The sequence below is a fragment of the Parasteatoda tepidariorum genome, chromosome 7 (genome assembly GCF_043381705.1).
Source record: "Parasteatoda tepidariorum isolate YZ-2023 chromosome 7, CAS_Ptep_4.0, whole genome shotgun sequence".
Classification (NCBI taxonomy): domain Eukaryota; kingdom Metazoa; phylum Arthropoda; class Arachnida; order Araneae; family Theridiidae; genus Parasteatoda; species Parasteatoda tepidariorum.
In genome coordinates, this window is record NC_092210.1 from 51,591,441 (window position 1) to 51,611,213 (window position 19,773).

The following is a 19,773-nucleotide window of genomic DNA, read 5'->3' on the forward strand; positions in this document are numbered from 1 at the left end:
AAATTAATCATTTTTACCCAGTCGTGAAATTTAAATTACTTGCATTTTTATTGCAGCAAAAATCATCGAGTAAACCATTCAAAAATAAAAAAGTTAATAACTCTTAAATTTTAAATACACAAAAATAAACATATTGATTTAAGTAATAAAATACTTATTATTGTGGAGTAAACTATAGTCATACTAATATATCAAGTTTAAAATATATATAAAAATAAACATCTCGATTTGCATACCTTAATTATGTTTTTCAAAATTCACATGTCTCTTTAAATATATGTATTGCAAATTGTTTTAGAGTTTTCGACATTTTCATACAGCGAAATTTGACGACGAATATATTTTGATGTTTTGGAATAATCTGCAAAGAAAAATTACAAATTAGTGTCGTTTAATATACAAAATATTAAAGAATTGCGTTAATTGGTTCGGAAATCATCTATATTTAAAATATTTCTTAATAATTCTCTTCTATTTAAAATTTTTTTCAGAAAGGAAGCCAAACTTCTCCACGTATTAAGTGTCTTTAATTAATATTTCAGGGGAGAAAAAGCAAAAATTTTTATCAAAATTTGATAAAACACCACTGACAAAGGCGTGATGTGAAGCTATACGTCAATTGCCTCGCACGCCTTCTTAATTTCCTCCAGCAATCAAACAGGTTTCGATGTGTTTAAATTCAACTTCTTCATAGTTGTTTTTCTGAATTTCACACCATTTTTGCTTTTTCTCACCTAAATATTAATTTTTGATCCCTAATATAACTTCGATTTTGTATTTAACTTATGTGTAAGTAAATTTTGTAGCTCTAAAGTAAGTAAAGCTAAGTAAATTTTTGAGCTCTACTTTACCTTCTGAAATTAGTTTATATTCTAAAATTAGTTTATCTTCTAAAATTAGTTTTTTTAGGAATAAAACGAGAGATTGCAACTATTTTGCAATATGGGATCTTTAATTTAATAACAACTTGCAGCTATTTAAGTTCATATGATAAGACGAGAAATTACTGTAATCTTTTGTGAAATCCAGAATATGGAGTCTGCTATTCGCCTAAACATCTGGGTAGGTTGGACCATCAAAATAATTCAGATAAATTTTACTTTAAGTATTATTCTAGATACTTAAGAGATATACAGTTAATAATCTCTCGTTCAGATATACTCCTAATAATAATAATTGAACTTTGTTTTTATATTTTTAGGAGTACAAAAATCTTTCAAAAATATTTTTTTCAAAAAAACTCAAGTTATACATGTACAAAGTGAAGAAAAATAAAATTAAAAGTTAGCAAATATCTAAAAGAAAAAAATTTTTTAAAAAAACATTTCGAATTCGCCTTGTCTACAAATATATATTTACCAATTTCGTTTTCGAAAGTTTCACTAAACTAATTTTATTCAGAATAAATAATAAAAATTGTCAGAAATATTATTTTTTACCTCTTAAACTGGAACATAATTTAAGTCTAGTTCCGAATGAAAAATACTTTTAAACATAATATTTTGTAATAACAATCAATAAAATTGCACGAAACATTTTCACTGTATTTTTACTAAAAAAAATATCAAACATTACATTTTTTTATGAGTAATGACTAAAAAAAAAGTTTCATTGGCATAAGATTTTGAGACTATGTCTGTATTTTTTTTAATATCTTAATTTTAATTTATGTACAAGGGTTATAAAGTCTATTAATAATAATGCATAGTAAGAATATAATTCTTTTCTTTTAAATTTTATTCAGAAAATATCCGACTTTTCATTGCACATGTACATTTAAACGCTCAAAACAAGTAATTTTTCAGCGTTAATTTTTGAAGGTAAGGAAGTTTTCCATTGACAAGTGCATCTTTCCCCTTCGAATTCTCGGGATTATTCTTATCGCCTGTTTACTCTATAAAGTAAAAAGATATTTAAAAAATTGAATTGTTTGTGTACTTAGATTAATATGCTAAAAGCGTACATATTTATTGTTTACTTTTACTTTTTATTATAGTCCCTTTCTTTTGCATTTTTATTTATTTATTTGTCATTTTTTTAAAATAAATCAAAAACTTTGACAAATACCTTTTTCATATAGGAAGGAAATTGAGAAAAAGCACAACGTTGAAAGAAAAAGTGAAGGAAAATTTTACATGAAAGAAAACTTTACAAATTATTAAAACATTACTTTATAAAAATAACACTCTCGTGTAAGATTGGTCATTCATTAATTAAAAATTATCACTTTAGCGCAGTTTTATTTCATTGTTCATGATGTCAATAGTTTTCTTACCTTTAGGATTAGGTTGTTTATTCATGAAATAAATCTCATTCGGAGCAAAATATCTGAAATTAAAAAATTAAAGCAATGTAACGGAATTTTTTTATGCAAACATTGCTACTACTAAAAGAAAATGGAGTACCTTGCAACAGTTATGTCTTTTTTTCTTTTTTTCCTTCTTCTAAATTTTAAAACAATTGCAGAAAATATACCGATAGAAGCACATACTAGTGGAACTATCAATATGTAGAAATTTGATAGCTCTGGATCATTAAGTCCTAAATAAATAAAAACATATATTAGCATTAACGACTAATATTTTTAGATATTAATTCGTAAAAAAAGTATTAAGCTTCTTCATAAGCTAGATTTTTCTTCATTTTTAAGTCTATGCACTGTAAGAAATGTAGTTAGAAACCATGGAATGTGTTGTATCAAAATATAGTTCAGATTTATTACAAACTTAATATGTAACTAAGTTGTTGTTCTTTTTAAGGTTCAAAATACGATACTAATTTTCCCTTTAACGTCATTTTAAGGTAGTTTATTAAATTTAATAGTACAATGTAAGGAATATTATTACAAGACAAACTATAATATCACTCAACGAGCAGGTTGCAACCTTATTAATATAGTAAGTTAATTATTATTGCACATATTATTGCACAACTTAAGCCATTTTAAACTTGATTACATGATGCTTTGGTTCAACCTGAAAGATGGTAATTTTAATTTACCTTTTAACAAGTTTGCAGAAAATGTCGATGATATTATTGTTCAAGACAATATACAATATAAGTTTTCAAAGTAGTACCAATTTTTCTGAGGGTGTAGTTATTCTAAAAGTGTGGTTTTTATGTACAAATGAGTTTAAAGTTTTTACTATTAACAATCGTCATCTGAAAGGACTCCATCATGATATTCAATTAAAAAAACAGCACAGATTAATAGGTGTTGAGTTTACAATGTACAATCGATAATGAATTAATTTAAAGTATCAAACCTAAAATGAGCAAAATTAGCCTTATTATTTTTCAAAAAACAATTTTGTAAAAACGATTAAAAATGATTTTGTGAAGATAATCAGGAAAAGTTGTCTAAGCTTATGAATCACAATTATAGTGTTAGTTGTGTTTAATTCTTGAGTAAGTATCACCATGTGTAACTTATCTCATACTAGAAGTAAATATTTCTACCCTATCAATGTTACCACAAACATCCGTGGTGCTTTTTAATTACTTAAATATGTACCCTCATATGTACAGGGCTACATATGAGGGGACTTATTTAAGCAATTATATGAGCAAAAGTAACAAATATTTCTACCTTATCAATGTTATAACAAACATTCGGGTTTCTTTTTAATTATTTAAATAAGTTCTCTCATATACATCCCTATATCTATGAAACGTAAATATTTCTATCTTATCAATATTAGAACAATTACGTGTGGTGTTTTTTTTAATTACTTGAATGAATAACCTCATACGTATCTCGAATCATAAGAGCAGAAAATATGTCTACTCCATCAACAACAACAGACTGTTTTGGGAAATTCAATGTAATCAATTTCATTTTTCATAAAATTTCCTTTCAGAGATTTAAAATGAAATTAAGAGTAAATTAATTGCTAGTTGAAGGCAGATATCTTTAACTATTCTAAATAATTATGACCTTGCTGAAAGATTTACGAGATAGTGTTTAACTTTCACATAATATTCCTTATTAAAGAATCAAGTTATAAGAAGGTTGCCTTAAATTTCATACCACTGGAAGATACACTGTGGCAGCAGTTGTTCGCTCTGTAGCGTCTGACATGTACGCTTCCATCATACTCCAGAATGCTACGAGATTCATCAAAGAAAACTTTAACTTCGATAATCTGTACATTACTTTAGTTCCGTTATATCCTTAGTCAAGTTGTCGAAAGTTACATTAAAAACTTTTATAACGAATGAATACAAAACAAACATTTTACGCAAGTACGCAGCATTTGTGTCATCTTAATGGATTTTCACGTCAAAAAACTTTTTAATTTATTCGCAAGAGTGCTCTGTGTACAATGCTTCTTTAGAAATCAAAGTTGGTTTGATTTAGAAAATGAACGATTTGAGCAACTCTCTTTAGTTTATAAATTTCTGGAAATTTGAGGAAATAACTACTCAGCATGTTACTTCATCTTTTTGTGATAATAAAAATTTATGTCTTTTGCCTGAATTTTCTTTCAACAATTTGAGAATATGCCTGATTACTATAATGCTCTGAAAACATCATTTATTTTAGACGAATTCAACATCCATATTATTTCTCATTATTGCACTCTTTTGTTATCACGAGTATAGCTTGTTCTATTCTATCTTATTTTATCCATTAAAAATATTTCAGTGGCTAATAAGAATAAAAGAGTTACATATTTAAATTTTTGATAAATGTCCACAATTTAGAGAGTATGAATTTAAAATCCATCTTCACTCTTATAACATCTTACCAAATCTATTTGAAATATTATAAGTTGCATATTTTAACTTCAGCATAAATATCTTGCATTGAGGCAATTCCTTACAAGTCTGAAAAAGATGTAAAAAACATACATGTTATATTAGACAAAACTAGATCGTTTCAAACAGTTATAAATTTTCAATCAGTTGTAATTTGAGTAAACTAATTTTGCTTAGAAACATTAACAGTTTAGCAATATCGTTGGTATGGTGACACCTGCAGTTTTTTGGTTTCAATTATTGTATCTTCTGTTCGTAACCATACATAAAGCAACATAATATTAAAAACATTTACGTTAATACTCTTAATATCAAAACGCTTATATTTACAAAATATGCATTATATACAGAATGTGCTATTAAAACTTTATTTTTTCTCTAAACTTTGATTCTTAATCAAAATATACACCGGAACACATTTATACATTTTCTACATTACTATTACCAAAAAGCACATACACAATAGACAATAATATGGTTAATAAGTTCATGGAGGTTAGGATTCCACCTGCTCAGCTGTGTAAAGAATAGCATTAACTGTTCAGGATGCAATGGCGGTAATACAGATCGTCTTTACAAGTCGTTTGCAAGGCGCCTTTACTGCACAGGCTAACAGGTACCCATTTATCTTAAAATGGGCGCGCTTCAAGACACCATTGGGGATAGAACACCAGTTTTAAACAATGACAACTCAGTGATTTAACCACTTTTCTATCATGACTCTTACTACCATTATCCATTGTTTTATTAGTTTATTACTAGTTTATATTAGATAATGACTTGGGATAATATACGCTAGTGTAAACTTAATTTTTTATTTCACTTAAAACTAACCTTACATTATTAAATTTACACATTGTAAAAAATTCCGTATCAGATTGCGGTAAAAAGTATCTTAAAATTACGGCACTTATAGTACCGGAAGTTTCTACCGTAAAATCCATTTTTACAGAAACATGTTGCGGAACAAAAAATCAGATTATCCGAAATATTTATAGTAATAATAATCGTAAAATCACTGAATCGCTTCAACTAAATAAATATTACTGTAAAATTTACGACACAATATTTTCCAGTAAAAAAAGTATCGTACAGTAAAATAATTTTACTTGTGATGCATCCAAAGGGCTTGTGTTTTCACTGTAATATAATCCGGAATTTTTTTACAGTATGGAGAAACGTTTAAAAGAATAAAGTAAGCGAAACTATAAACACTATAACAAAATAATTACGTGGTTTCAGAAAGCCATTAATCTACTAATTCATTGATGTCACCTAACATTGTTTTCTGCTTAGACTTACTTGACACAATAGATCAAGATAAATAGCTATTAAAAACGTGCAAAACCAGCCAATGAAACGTGCTCTTGATTAAGTACAGTTTTAAACTAACGAACATCACCGATGTTGTCTTTTAACTCCTACCTTGTCTTTAACGTCAAAATGACAGGGAGAAGTTTCACCCTCTATATCTGGTGACCGTGATATTTCCGACATGTAGTGATCAAAAGAAATGCGAGGAAAAGATTAAATCAATCCATTTCCATGCCTGGGATCATGTTTATCTCACAGTCTTTACATCACAATGAAATATAAGATAGTCTGTGATGCATTTAGAGGTAGTTGGAACAAGATATCATGCATATTTGCGATATGATTCTTGCAAGGAGTTAGTTATTTGTTTTAAGAATGGATATGGTTTCCGTTCTGTGATAAAATGTATTTTTTAAAACCATAAAAGACCGAATTAACCCGAAGATTAACATGAATACATATACTGAATACACATATACATTTAGTTTTAAATATTTTTTCTCAATATACAAATAGGCACTTTAGGGACCATTTCCTTCAAAATTATACGGCTAATAATTCAATAATTGAAAAAGGGCATTCCACAGTTTAATTTTTAATAGCTGCTTAGGCTAATTCTATGAAAAAATTTTAAAAATATGGCATAATTAGTTCTAAAGCTATACGACAGGCACATGCAGTCAAATCTTACTTTTATTATAGATTATATATATTTCAAAGACTCTGATCATTTTTGATTGAATTTTTTAAAATCAAATTTTACTATTGTATACATTAGTAAGTATCGAATTGAACTTTCACTTGTATTGGTAGACTCGAATAGTGTATGCTCAACTATAAGGTCACTTATTTTGGATAAATTTACTTACTGTGCAATTAGAATAAAGTATAGAACAGAATTTTATAAAAATTATTAGGAATTTTGTAACATGAGGTTACTCTATGTCGAACAAATTTCCTTACTGAGTAAGTAAAATAAAGTATTGAATTGAACTTTAACCTTTACTGGCAGACTCGGAAAGTGTATACTCATTGCGAGGTCAATTTATGTTGGACAAATTTCCTTACTGCGTTAGTTAAATAAAGTATCGAATTGAACTCGTATCGTTGCTAGTAGATTTAAAAACTGCATACTCAGTGTGAGGTCACTTTGTGATGGACAAATTTCCTTATTGCGTTAGTTAAATAAAGTATCGAATTGAACTTTTATCGTTGTTAGTAGATTCGAAAACTGTATACTCAGTGAGAGGTCACTTTGTGTTGGACAAATTTCCTTATTGCGTTAGTTAAATAAAGTATCGAATTGAACTTTTATCGTTACTTGTAGATTCGAAAATTGTATACTCAGTGTGAGGTCACTTTATGTTGGACAAATTTCCTTACTGCGTTAGTTAAATAAAGTATCGAATTGAACTTTTATCGTTACTAATAGATTAGAAAATTGTATACTCAGTGTGAGGTCACTTCATGTTGGCAAATTTCTTTATTGCGTTAGTTAAATAAAGTATCGAATTGAGCTTTTATCGTTACTTGTAGATTCGAAAATTGTATACTCAGTATGAGGTCACTTTGTGTTGGACAAATTTCCTTACTGCGTAAGTTAAATAAAGTATCAAATTGAACTTTTATCGTTACTAGTAGATTCGAAAACTGTATACTCAGTGTGAGGTCACTTTGTGTTGGACAAATTTCCTTACTGCGTTAGTTAAATAAAGTATCGAATTGAACTTTTATCGTTACTAGTAGATTCGAAAACCGCATACTCAGTGTGAGATCACTTTGTGTTGGACAAATTTCCTTATTGCGTTAGTTAAATAAAGTATCGAATTGAACTTAATCGTTACTAGTAGATTCGAAAACCGTATACTCAGTGTGAGGTCACTTTGTGTTGGACAAATTTCCTAACTGCGTTAGTTAAATAAAGTATCGAATTGAACTTAATCGTTACTAGTAGATTCGAAAACTGTATACTCAGTGTGAGGTCACTTTGTGTTGGACAAATTTCCTTACTGCGTTAGTTAAATAAAGTATCGAATTGAACTTAATCGTTACTAGTAGATTCGAAAACCGTATACTCAGTGTGAGATCACTTTGTGTTGGACAAATTTCCTTACTGCGTTAGTTAAATAAAGTATTGAATTGAATTTGTTCGCTACTAGTAGATTCGAAAACTGTATACTCAGTGAGAGGTCACTTTTTGTTGGACAAATTTCCTTACTGCGTTAGTTAAATAAAGTATCGAATTGAACTTAATCGTTACTAGTAGATTCGAAAACCGTATACTCAGTGTGAGATCACTTTGTGTTGGACAAATTTCCTTGCTGCGTTAGTTAAATAAAGTATCGAATTGAATTTTATCGCTACTAGTAGATTCGAAAACTGTATACTCAGTGAGAGGTCACTTTGTGATGGACAAACTTCCTTATTGCGTAAGTAAAACAGGAATTACCCAAACTACTCCTGAAAGAGATAACAGTTATTTAGTTAAGCGACAAAATAGAAAATATTTAAGTGAAGTTTGACAGAAAATATTTAAAAGAAAAATTTGTTGAAAAACAAATTGTCAAGTTTGTTTGAGTTTAAACAATACTTTCGATAAAACGTAATCAAAATTGTTCTTACTCCATTACAGAAATAAACATCAGGTTTCACAATCATTGTACAATTTTCTGAAAAATAATTGCATTCTCTTTCTTTGTAACATTCGCAATTTTCGGCACATTCCCCAAAGGTGCTTTCTTTCTTGCAGAGAAATGTGCAATTTAAAGAGCTTAAACCTAAATAAGAAATGTTATAGAAAAATTTAATTAAAAGTGATCATGAATATGTGTTTTAAGAACCAATATTCTAGAATAATTTACAAATTAATCAAAAACATATAAATTCAAATAATTTCATTAGAAATTTAATTTAATAAAATAAAGATAAAAGTGAAAAATAATTTTTAAGCGTAAAATTTTTGTGTGCATTAATGCATTTTAATAATATATTTTCTCATAAGCAACATTACTTTGGAACATTTTAATATTCTTCCTATGAAACATATATTGAAACACATTCATAACATAAGTTCTTTAATTGATGAAGCTCAAGAAAAAAAGTAAAAGATAATTTTTAAACTTGAACTTTTTATGCTGGTTGTTTATGTGTAATAATAATATGTTGTCTAATAAATAGCTTTACTTCGGAATATTTTAATATTCTTTTCATAAAAAATATTTTGAAACACATACATAAAAAAGTTATTTAATTATTAAAATTCAAGAAAAAAATAACTTTTAAACTTGAAATTTTCATGCTTGTTGTTTATGTGTAATAATAATATGTTGCCTTATAAATAACATTACTTTGGAATATTTTAATTTTCTTTCTATAAAATATATAATGAAAGACATTCATTAAAATGGTTCCTTAATTAATCATGTACCAGAAAAAAGTCCCAAAATTTTTTATTTTTATTTTTATATTTTTTTTATGCTTTTTTTTAATTATTTTAGTGTGTTATAATAATGTTCTTTCTCTTAATAATATAAGTAGGAATATTTTAAGATTCTTTCTGCAAAAAATAATATGAAACACATTCATAAAATAAATTCCTGAATTAATCAAGCTCAAGAAGAAAGTAAAAAATAAATAAATATTTAGCGTGAAATTTTTATGCTTATTACTAATGTGTTATTTTTTTTAAATAAAATTACTTCGGAATATTTAATAATTTTTCTATGAAACATATGATGAAAGACATTCATAAAATAAGCTTCTAAATTAATCAAGTTCCAGAAAAAAGTTTAAAAAAATAAATAAATAAATTTTATATATTATAATAATATGTTTTTCATAAATAAACGAAACGAAGGAAATAAAAATAAAAACATGACCACCGAATCCGACGTCTTCAGGGGGTACCGGCCCCGGTAGCCATAAAACAAAACCATTTCTAATTGAGGGAGAAGGGAGAGCTTTTCCCTCAATTAGAAATGGTTTTGTTTTACGGCTACCGGGGCCGGTACCCCCTGAAGACGTCGGTTTGGTGGTCATACTTTTATTTTTATTTCCCTCGTTTCCTTTATTGCTACTTTTTTTTTGAAATTTCTGCTGCTTTTTAGCGCGTTTTTTTCAAAGACGTTTTATCTATTTAGAATTAAAAATATTTGTGTTTTCTTTTAGTAATGTTTTTTATAAATAATACTTATGAAAAATTATGCTTAATAGTTAATAATACTTATGAAAAACTTAATTATTTGGGAATATTTTAAAATTTGTTCTATGAAACATATTACGAAACTAATTCATAAAATAAATTCCTTTATTAATCAAGCTTAAGAAGAAAAATATCTTCAAAAACGAAATGGTTCTATTTTTTCAAAAAAAATTTAATTTTGTTTATACAAATAATAAATAGTAAGAATAATGTTAACAAAGAAATAAAATTGATTTTCATTAATTCTAATTTGATTAAAGCTGCTAGCTTCTGTTGTCTTTTTCAAAGTAAATTCAGTAAGTGCAAAGTACATGCATAGATACAATTTTGCAAATCAAGAATGTGGAAAAAAGGGTTTAAAGTTTCTTTTCCTTCATTAGTCAAAAGAGATTTGACTCATTAGTCAAAAGAGATTTGAATTTTGATGAATTTATAGATTTCTCTAATGAAAAAAGAAAAAGAGCATAACATTTTTTGTTTTATGTCATTAGCAAATAAAAACCAAAAATTCAATGAAAATATTTTTTTGTAATAACATACCCTACGCTTTGTTTTGATTAAAGAGAATCAATACTTTTTTGACGCTATTTTTTTTAAATGCATAAATTCTTTCGAACTAAACTATCATTTAATATATACACTAAATCTATTCACAAATCTGTGAAACATTTTTATAAAATAAAAAACTTTTAAATTAATAAAAATGTGGTAATAATTAATGAAAATGTGGTAATAATAAAATGTGGCTTCACAAATAAATATTTATGATTAGTAAAATAACAAAAGTTATTTTTGTGTTCAGGAATTTTCGTTATTACCATTTGAATTTTTCAAAGTTTCTAATTTCCAAATTATATTTCTTTTTATTCATTTTTTAGTAAGATAACACATTTATATTGTGTAAATTATATTAAATACATTTATATTGCATAAGTACTTATAGGTATTAGTCAAATATGTATTGGTTTTAGCATAAAAACAAAATTACAAAAAATACAGGCATTGCACCCATAACATTTACTGAATCAAAACTAACTTTCAAACAAAAACAAATTAAAGACTAAATTTTACTTTAAGGCAAATTTAAAAAAGGTACATAAAATACGAATATTTCAGATTTGCTGACATTTTTTTTCAAAAAATGTATTAATTTAAAATTTAAAATATAATTATGATAAAACATCTGCATCAAACATCTGTATCACTTGAATTTCTATGGGAAGAAAAAAATTAAACTATGTCTTATCTTGTGTTTCCATGCTGAAACAAGCACAATAGTTGTTTTATGAGCTTAAAGAGAACTATTCATTTTATATTTTTATAATATGTTTTTCTAAATAATGAAATATTTCTCTAAATTATTTCTCGCTGTATTTAAAACTGCTTGAAAAATTTCCAATTTCAAAAAAGACGAACATTTAAAATGTATATTTCGTAATTATTAAAAACGCTTCTAGTGAAATGAAAAAAAATTTCGACATTTAGAAAATGGATTTTGTTTTAAAACATGTTCTTAAAATTTATGTTGTCAACCATTTTTAAACACTAAAAATATCAACAATCATATTGTATTTAAATATAGCAATAATAATGGCTTAAAAATTCCATTTTTATTTAAGTCATAAAAATGTAACCAAATAAGAACTTTTAAAAATGCTTTTATGTCATTTTCTGTGGGATATTTTTGAAAGACTAATTTTGTTACTATACCATTTTTAATTCTTTCACATTATTTTAAATAACTGTATTTTTATCATAGAAATATTTCATATGTTTTGATTGATATAAAATAATGGCTAAATTATTTTATTCAAAGAAAAATATCTAAATTAGTTTTAGACTTTTAAGATACGAAACAAGTTAATTTTTTAAGTAAATAAATACAGTATATAGCAAAAGACTAAAAGAAAAATTTTGTTATGCTACTACTTCACGTTTATCGCAAATATTTGAAATACATAAATTTTAATGAGATTGTATTAAAATGTTTTTTTTTCATCAAAAGAAAAATAATGAAGAAGAATTTTAAAATCCATATACTACGATATCAAGAGAGAAAAATTTTGTTTGTACGATATAAATCAACAGAATTTATTAACCTTTATCTTCCCAATACACTCGTAAGTTATTAATAATTCAAAATATCCTGTTTCCCAAACATAGTTTTAAAGTATTCATAAACTCCTGTTCAGTTTCATTTTCAAAGAATTTTATAATATTTCACGAATAGATTTGAAAAAATAGTTCCTGTTTGTAGCTGAATAAAAATTTAAAACATTTTTTGTGCTTGAAACAAAAAAATATGTTCATAAATTGCTTCCGAATAATCAACCTGGAACTACAAAGTCATATGGTTTTTCACTATACAATAAAAATATCACTAATTCATTCCAAACCTAATTTGAATTAATAAGTAATTCATTCAATAATTATATTTAAATCAAATATCCTTAGTGCAACCAATAAATAAGGACTTCACTTTAAAATAAAAATTATAATAATTTTTTTAATAAAAAAAAAGTAAAGCATGATGTAATTTTACTGATATGTGACGTTTTGCTTATGAGACTACATTTTGCTATCAATGCGTCATAAATCAGTGTATATAAACTATAAACCATTTAAAAGCATTTAGAAAAAAATTTATTTTATCTACAGTGATTAACAACCAATTGGCATATTCCATGCATATCTTGCTTTTCAAAAGCGTAAATTCTTCACCAGGCTCATTCCAAATGCAAAAATATAGTGCAAGTATGCAAAGAAGTAACATTTCATTGAGTGTTTCTTCACATAAGTAGGGGAGAGTGGGGTCAATTGTAACAGGGTACGATTGTAACAGAGCAAAAATTTCGAGTGTCGGGTTTTAGATTTGGTTCTTAGGTGGCGCACAAGGTGTATTTAATAAATCTACATGTACACCCCTGCTGGCAACCATTTCTAGGTACTTTTGAAAGAGTTACATCACAAAAGATATTTTCACGCTACGCAAGTAATTTTTTTGGTATGAGAATATTATATTGCAACAAAGTAATTTTGTTTAAATAAATAAAAATTATTAACCGAATATGTAAGTGGACACCTTAATTAACATTTCAGAAAAAAAAGATTAGTTTAGTTAATTAACTAGCATTGTTTTTAACAAATGAAGCTGAAATGGCGTCTTGGGGACAATTGTAACAATAAGTAAAGGGACGATTGTAACAGCTGAAAATAAATAATCTTATGTTTACAAACCATTACTTAACTCTTTAAGAACCACCAATAGTTTCCTATATCATTTATGTAATGTTGCATGTGCATTATTTTATTTGTCACCTTTCATAGCATAAATTAAAATTTTTAACCCCTTAAAGTTAAAGGTTTAACCCTTTAGGTCTCTGCTCATTATTATTTTTACTCCTAAAATATCACTACTATTTTGATCAATAAAAAAATATATCACAACTATGATAATGTGTATAACTAACTACGTTTTAGTTGAATTTATGAACTGTTACAATTGACTCTGTAAGTGGGAACAATTGCAACAAGTGCACGACTGTCAAAAATTGTTAATAACTATTATAATAACATTCAAAATAAGATATTTATTATTTTTTCTAGTAGAGAGTAGTCTACTTTACTCGTCTGTCATTTAATACTAATAATATATTGGATTTTTTGTTAGTTAAAAATAGTTAAGTAAAAAATGTTACAATTGACCCCACTCTCCCCTACTACCTTACGAATGTTCTGGTATGACAAGGACTAAAACTCATGAATCTCTTTACGGTAAGCATAGTCTCCACTACAGTTTTAACAAATTATAGCGACAATTTCTTTCGATTATTAGTTACGATACACTGTAAAAAATTACAAATCAAATTACGGTCAAAAGTACTCTGTGTCGGTACTTTTTAACATGAAATCCATTTTTACCGGAATATGTTATGGAACAAAAATCTGACATACCATAACTTTTAAAGTAATGATTTCCACAAAATCGCTGGATCACTAGATAAATCAATAAATATTTTTGTAAAAAATCGAGGCAAAATACTTCACGCTGAGAATGGATTTTACAGCAAAATCGATTTTAAGGATAATAAGATATCCGTACTTCAAACCGGAATTCTTTGCAACGTAGTTTAAATACGAAGTTCATCAGACAGTCTGTTTTTGTAATTTTTTATATATTATTTTATTACAATACAATATATCATTTTATTTATATATTTTCATGTATATAGATGACTTGGCGTCCTAAGAAAAAGATTTTCTACAAAAAAAATCAAAATTATGAAAAATTCTACTAACATTACTCAAGTACTAGTATGCAACTGAACAGAGTTTCTCAACTTAAAGGTTGAGACAGACGCTCAATTTCAGCTCTATTTTTGACAAATTGACAAGAACCATTTAGACTAAAGTGTGCTATAAATTTCCAAAGTGTGTTAAAATACAAGTTGAAATTTAAAGTTTTGAAGCAGCAATGGAACTCTAAAAACAAGTTATAAAAATACAATGATTACTATCTACTTACTACCTACTTATAACTACTTACTGTAAGATTTCTTGGTGCAATTTCCAGTTACGTGGTTGCAAGTTTCATCGTTTTCACAATAACAAATATTGGTACAATTTTCTCCCCAATATCCCTCTGAGCAAGTTTCATTGCATCTAAAATATATTATAGACATTAAAATTTTATGAAGACATTTTTAAAAAAAATAATCAATTAATTCTATTTTTTTTGAGAATATTCATTTAAAATTTTAAAAAACAACATTAAAAATAAAAATTTTATTTATGTCTATTTCGTTTGAGACCTAACCTAACCTTGTATTCATATTTTCATTACTGAATAATATTTTTAGCATTAATAAATCATTAATTTTGCTCTAAATTCCGATTTTAGTTAGTCTTCCAGATTACAAAATCATGCTGGTTAACAAAGTAAAACTTTCTTTTCTTTCTGAAGACTAAGGTTTATGCAAACACTCTCATAACCACCCACGCTAAGCTAGCCATTGAAAATTTCAATTAAAGAGTGTTTGAAACCGCAGAGATAATTTACTCCATATGTTATCTCATACATAACTATGTGCTGCTTGCCTTAAGAAATAATAAAAAAATTCACAATTTCAATTACAAAATATTTTTTTGGCGAATTTTAGAACAAAAGTGGAAACACATCCTTTACTCAAAATGGCCGATGAAAATACCTTTATATTGTTTTTAGTAAACAAAGAAAACTAGTAAATAGCTAACGATTATAGCAGTAACATTTTGCTTATATCCATTTATTTTAATATATTATTTCATGATATAAATACAGTACTCAGGTATTAGATAAAATTGCCTGCGCTATTCCCTCTGATAATCGCTTCTGATTAAATTAGCTTTATGTGTACTAAGCTTTAATTAGTAATCATCTTGGCGATTATATCAAGCACATTAACGCATTACATCAAAATAATGGATTTTGATGAAACTGCAGAACACATATTTCATCGCTTTACGCTACATTAGCATTATCGTAATGCTTTCATTAATAAATGCTTACATTGTATTAAATTATTTTGTAATAAGATAAATATTTACAAATTATTTTTGTAAATATGGAGACACTTTGTGAAATTACAAATTAAATTTATATCTATATTATTTTAAGGCTCAATATTCAATCATCAAAGTTGATAGTAACTTGTTTTAATTAAGAATTCATCTGCTGCTAAATTTCCCTAGAAACAATAATTTTAAAAACGTTAAATCTATGTCTGTAGTCAGTTATGTCATGTTTAATTATGTTTCTATTAAACTAAGGTTCATCTTCAAAGGAAACCCTTTAAGAAGATTAAATAAAGATTAGTACCTAGAAAATTCCCTTGCTGAATTTTTATCTTTCTTTTTACTCATTTCTGTTAAACAAATGTACAGTTGAACAAACAACAGTTTCTAAAAATAATTGTCCGTTAAGATTTAGCATCACGCTGTTAGAAATTTCTCGAAAAAAATGGTTAAATAGCAGTTTTTTAACAGTTTTTTTACCATAATAAGTACAGTAAAATAACCATAAAACAGATTATTTTCAAACTGCAGTGACAGAAAATAAAACGTTTATTGACTATTTTTTTTCTTCCTAATACAGATAACAACCCGAATTTTATCCCCTCCATCTTGACCCACCTTATAAAGTCATCAACTGGGCTCATATTACAGCTAAGAGGTCCATCTCTTGACTAAATATTTCTTCCATGAGCAGCAATGACTCAGGGAATAGAGTGTTGGCCTTCCAATGAGTTGCACCGGGTTCGAATCCATGCAATGGCTGGTTGATACGAATTCCGCATCCGGCTTCCAGCGACCACTGTGCTAACATGAAATATCACCAATGGTAGACGGATCATGGGTTGGAATCCCCTTGCCGTTTGGCTAACCGTGAGAGATTCACGAGGTCTTCCTCTCCATGTAACGCAAATGCGGGTTACTTCCATCAAAAAGTCCTCCACGAAGACTCCCAATACCTGTTCCAGAAGTTCGCTTGTCTTCTGGATTAGGCTCAAAATTACAAGGCTACGTAGTTGAATATTAGCAGTCGTGAATTCTGTGTAAAAAAAAAGGAAAGAAAAAAATTCCTGGAATTTGATACCTTAGATAATGCTGTGCCAGCTGTAATTACATTCTGAGTTACATCCTATATTTTCCATGTGAAATTGTTTCCTTTTATTAACTTTGCACCCCTACTGAAGATGCGACATCTATATCTCTTCTGATTGTTACTGTTTATTTTCCTTTTAATGTTTGTCTGTATTTAGTTCATTTCTAAGTAACACTGTTTTCTGGATTTCATATTTAATATCCTACCTATTTGTTAAAACTCTAATTTGAAAATTTTGAATATGCTTGCTTATGTGATTGAACTGTTGAGCGCACTTCGAACTTTCGGAGTGTCCCAGGATGCCCCCTGACGGGAGCGGGGCGGGGTTAAGCTAGTTATTATCAGTAGTCGTAAGCCCAAAAACTAGGTTGGCTGTTAAGTGACGGTTATTAAATACTTCTTCCATTCCTTCAGTACATGAGAAGTTGACAGGGTCCTACACTCTTCACTGTGTGACCCTGGATAATACGAAATTATCATTCACGCATAAATGGCACACCAGTATTTTAATGTTTAAGTTTTATTTTTCTCCAGTGTCCATTCCTAGTGTCCTGCTCTCTTCAATCAGTTACCCTGAATTATAAGAATACATAAGAATTATAAGAATTCATGCATAAATGGAGCAGCATGCACAGAGCTTCAATGTCCGTTTAAGTTTCATGATTCAGATGCAAGTTATGGTTACAAAACCGTACAGATTTTTATTTAATTTTTTTAACCGTACTACCCGTTGTAAACGGTTTCAAAACTGTATTAATAAAAAGTGTTCCTAACCATTAACTTTAGTGTTAATCGGATGAAAAGACTGCTGCTGGTTTTTTCCCCGTAATTTCAGAGAGAAAGTTCTAACAGTGCACATTAAAAATACTTTTCTATTGATGGTGCAAGTTTACAAAAATTAAATAAAGTCTCAAAATTATTAAAATGTTTGATTGAAATCTATTTGCATTTCTATCTTCTTTGAGGCAGATCATAAGAAATTTATAAAATGAACTCTTCCATTGGAAAAAGTATAATATGCATTCATCAATCTTCGTACAAAAATGTCAGTTTTATCGGCTCTTGAGTATGAAAAAAAATGAAATTGAAATTTTAGATAACTTCTTAAGTAGAATCCTTCTAGTTTAAGATACCTCTTCTTTGCAAATGATTTATGTCACTTCTGTTTGCAAATAGAATATGTTGACAGATAAAATATTCCTGATTTATGATATCTGTCATATCTTAAAGAATTATTCCTTCTCTAAAGAAAGTAAGCGCATAAATTTGGTAATTTTTCTTTCAAAAGAAACTTCGAGTATTTTTTTTTCCTTGAATAGTTATTTTGCAAGTACAATTTGTTAATGCATTCTATTTTCAGTAAACAAGGAGCAGAGTATTAAAAAGGGCAGAATGCTTTTTTTATAGTTTTAAAATATTGAGAAATTGTCCATTTTTTTTTTCATAATTTTTCTTAAAAAGAAATGGAAGATTTTAGATACATTATTTAAAATTTATATTTCAAACAATATTTTACTTATTGTTATTATTAAGGCATAAATTATTAAGCATGATGTTACTTTTTTATTGGATAAAACTTTAACCTACTCCCCTTAATTAGATAGCTGTACAAACTCATTTTAATGTTTCTAACTCCGTAAACAAACTTTTACCCGTGAATGACGTTATTCATAGGAATAACGTTCAATAGAGTTATTTGATACAACTCATTATTCCTTATACAATTTTTATGCATTGTATGACTTGATATGACTCTTGATACAACTGTTTATTACTCTGATTACTCTTTAAACCTGACGCACTTTTTTTAAACTAAAATTACACATTCTTCGTTATTTTTAAATTCTAAAACTTTTTATTTTTGATTACTTATCATATACTGCAAATACTTAAAACACTTATTATTTTATTTATGTTTGAAATTAAAAGAATGAGCATTTTTTGTTTAAAACGCCAGCATCTGATATCATTGTGACATGATGTGATAGCAAGATTAATTTGGAAAGTTAAATGAAATAGGTAATATAGTACATTTTATTTAAGATATTTCATTAGTTTTCAAAAAAATGGCTCTGACAAATAATGAGAATTTTAAATATTTTCATTAATGTTAAGGTAAATGTATGTTTAAAAAATTAGGATCAAAAATGCACATTTTAATTTATTTTTTAAATTTTCAAAGGCGTTACGTCTAAGTACTTTCTGTAAGTGAGTTTAAAATTAGGTTTTTTAACAATGAATAAAAACTTTTAAATTTTTAATAAACTGTTATTTGTCTTTAAGTTAATAAAACGTCTTTCCAAATATTCGGACTTTTTTTCAAAAGTAATTTATGATGCCATCAAAAACCCTAAAAAATTTAATTCATATAAATTGAAAACAAAATAAGAAAATATAGAATTTTTCAAAAATTAAAATGCAGAAATAAGATTTTAGCAGCAATTTATTGATTTTTAAGTAAATGAGAACAGATATTGCTTTTATGTTTGTTAATAGAAATTTCGTCTTGACTAATAAATCAATTATTAAAAAACAAAATCTATTCCATTATTTTATTTTATTTTAGAGTCATCGTTGAACAGCTGACTCAATTTTGAACTTACTGCTACTAATGTTATACACCGTAGCCTTGCAATTTTGAAACTAATTCAGAAGACAAAGGATCTCCAAGATGAAGTGATGGGAGGAATGTTGCCTTCGTAGAGGACTTTTTGATGGAACTAACCCGCACTTGCGTAACTTAAAGAAAGCTACGAAAACCTCCCACGCACACGGCAAAGGGACTTTAACCCATGATTTGTCTACCATTGAGGATATTTTAAGTCAGCATTGTGGTCGGTGCGAGCCGGTTGCG

At 27.3% G+C, this 19,773-nt stretch overlaps 1 protein-coding gene across 1 annotated transcript in view; it reads right to left on the reverse strand.

Moving 5' to 3' along the window:
* Window positions 1–19,773, reverse strand: part of LOC107453788 (multiple epidermal growth factor-like domains protein 10) — a 45,230-nt gene that overhangs the window by 1,196 nt on the left and 24,261 nt on the right. Inside the window, exons 15-20 of the mRNA XM_071183773.1 lie at window positions 14,823–14,938; window positions 8,698–8,852; window positions 4,752–4,830; window positions 2,406–2,541; window positions 2,276–2,328; window positions 237–361 (exon numbers count right to left, since the gene is read on the reverse strand). Of these exons, the coding sequence (XP_071039874.1) occupies window positions 270–361; window positions 2,276–2,328; window positions 2,406–2,541; window positions 4,752–4,830; window positions 8,698–8,852; window positions 14,823–14,938 (631 nt within the window). The 3' untranslated portion in view covers window positions 237–269. The remainder of the gene's footprint in view (window positions 1–236; window positions 362–2,275; window positions 2,329–2,405; window positions 2,542–4,751; window positions 4,831–8,697; window positions 8,853–14,822; window positions 14,939–19,773) is intronic.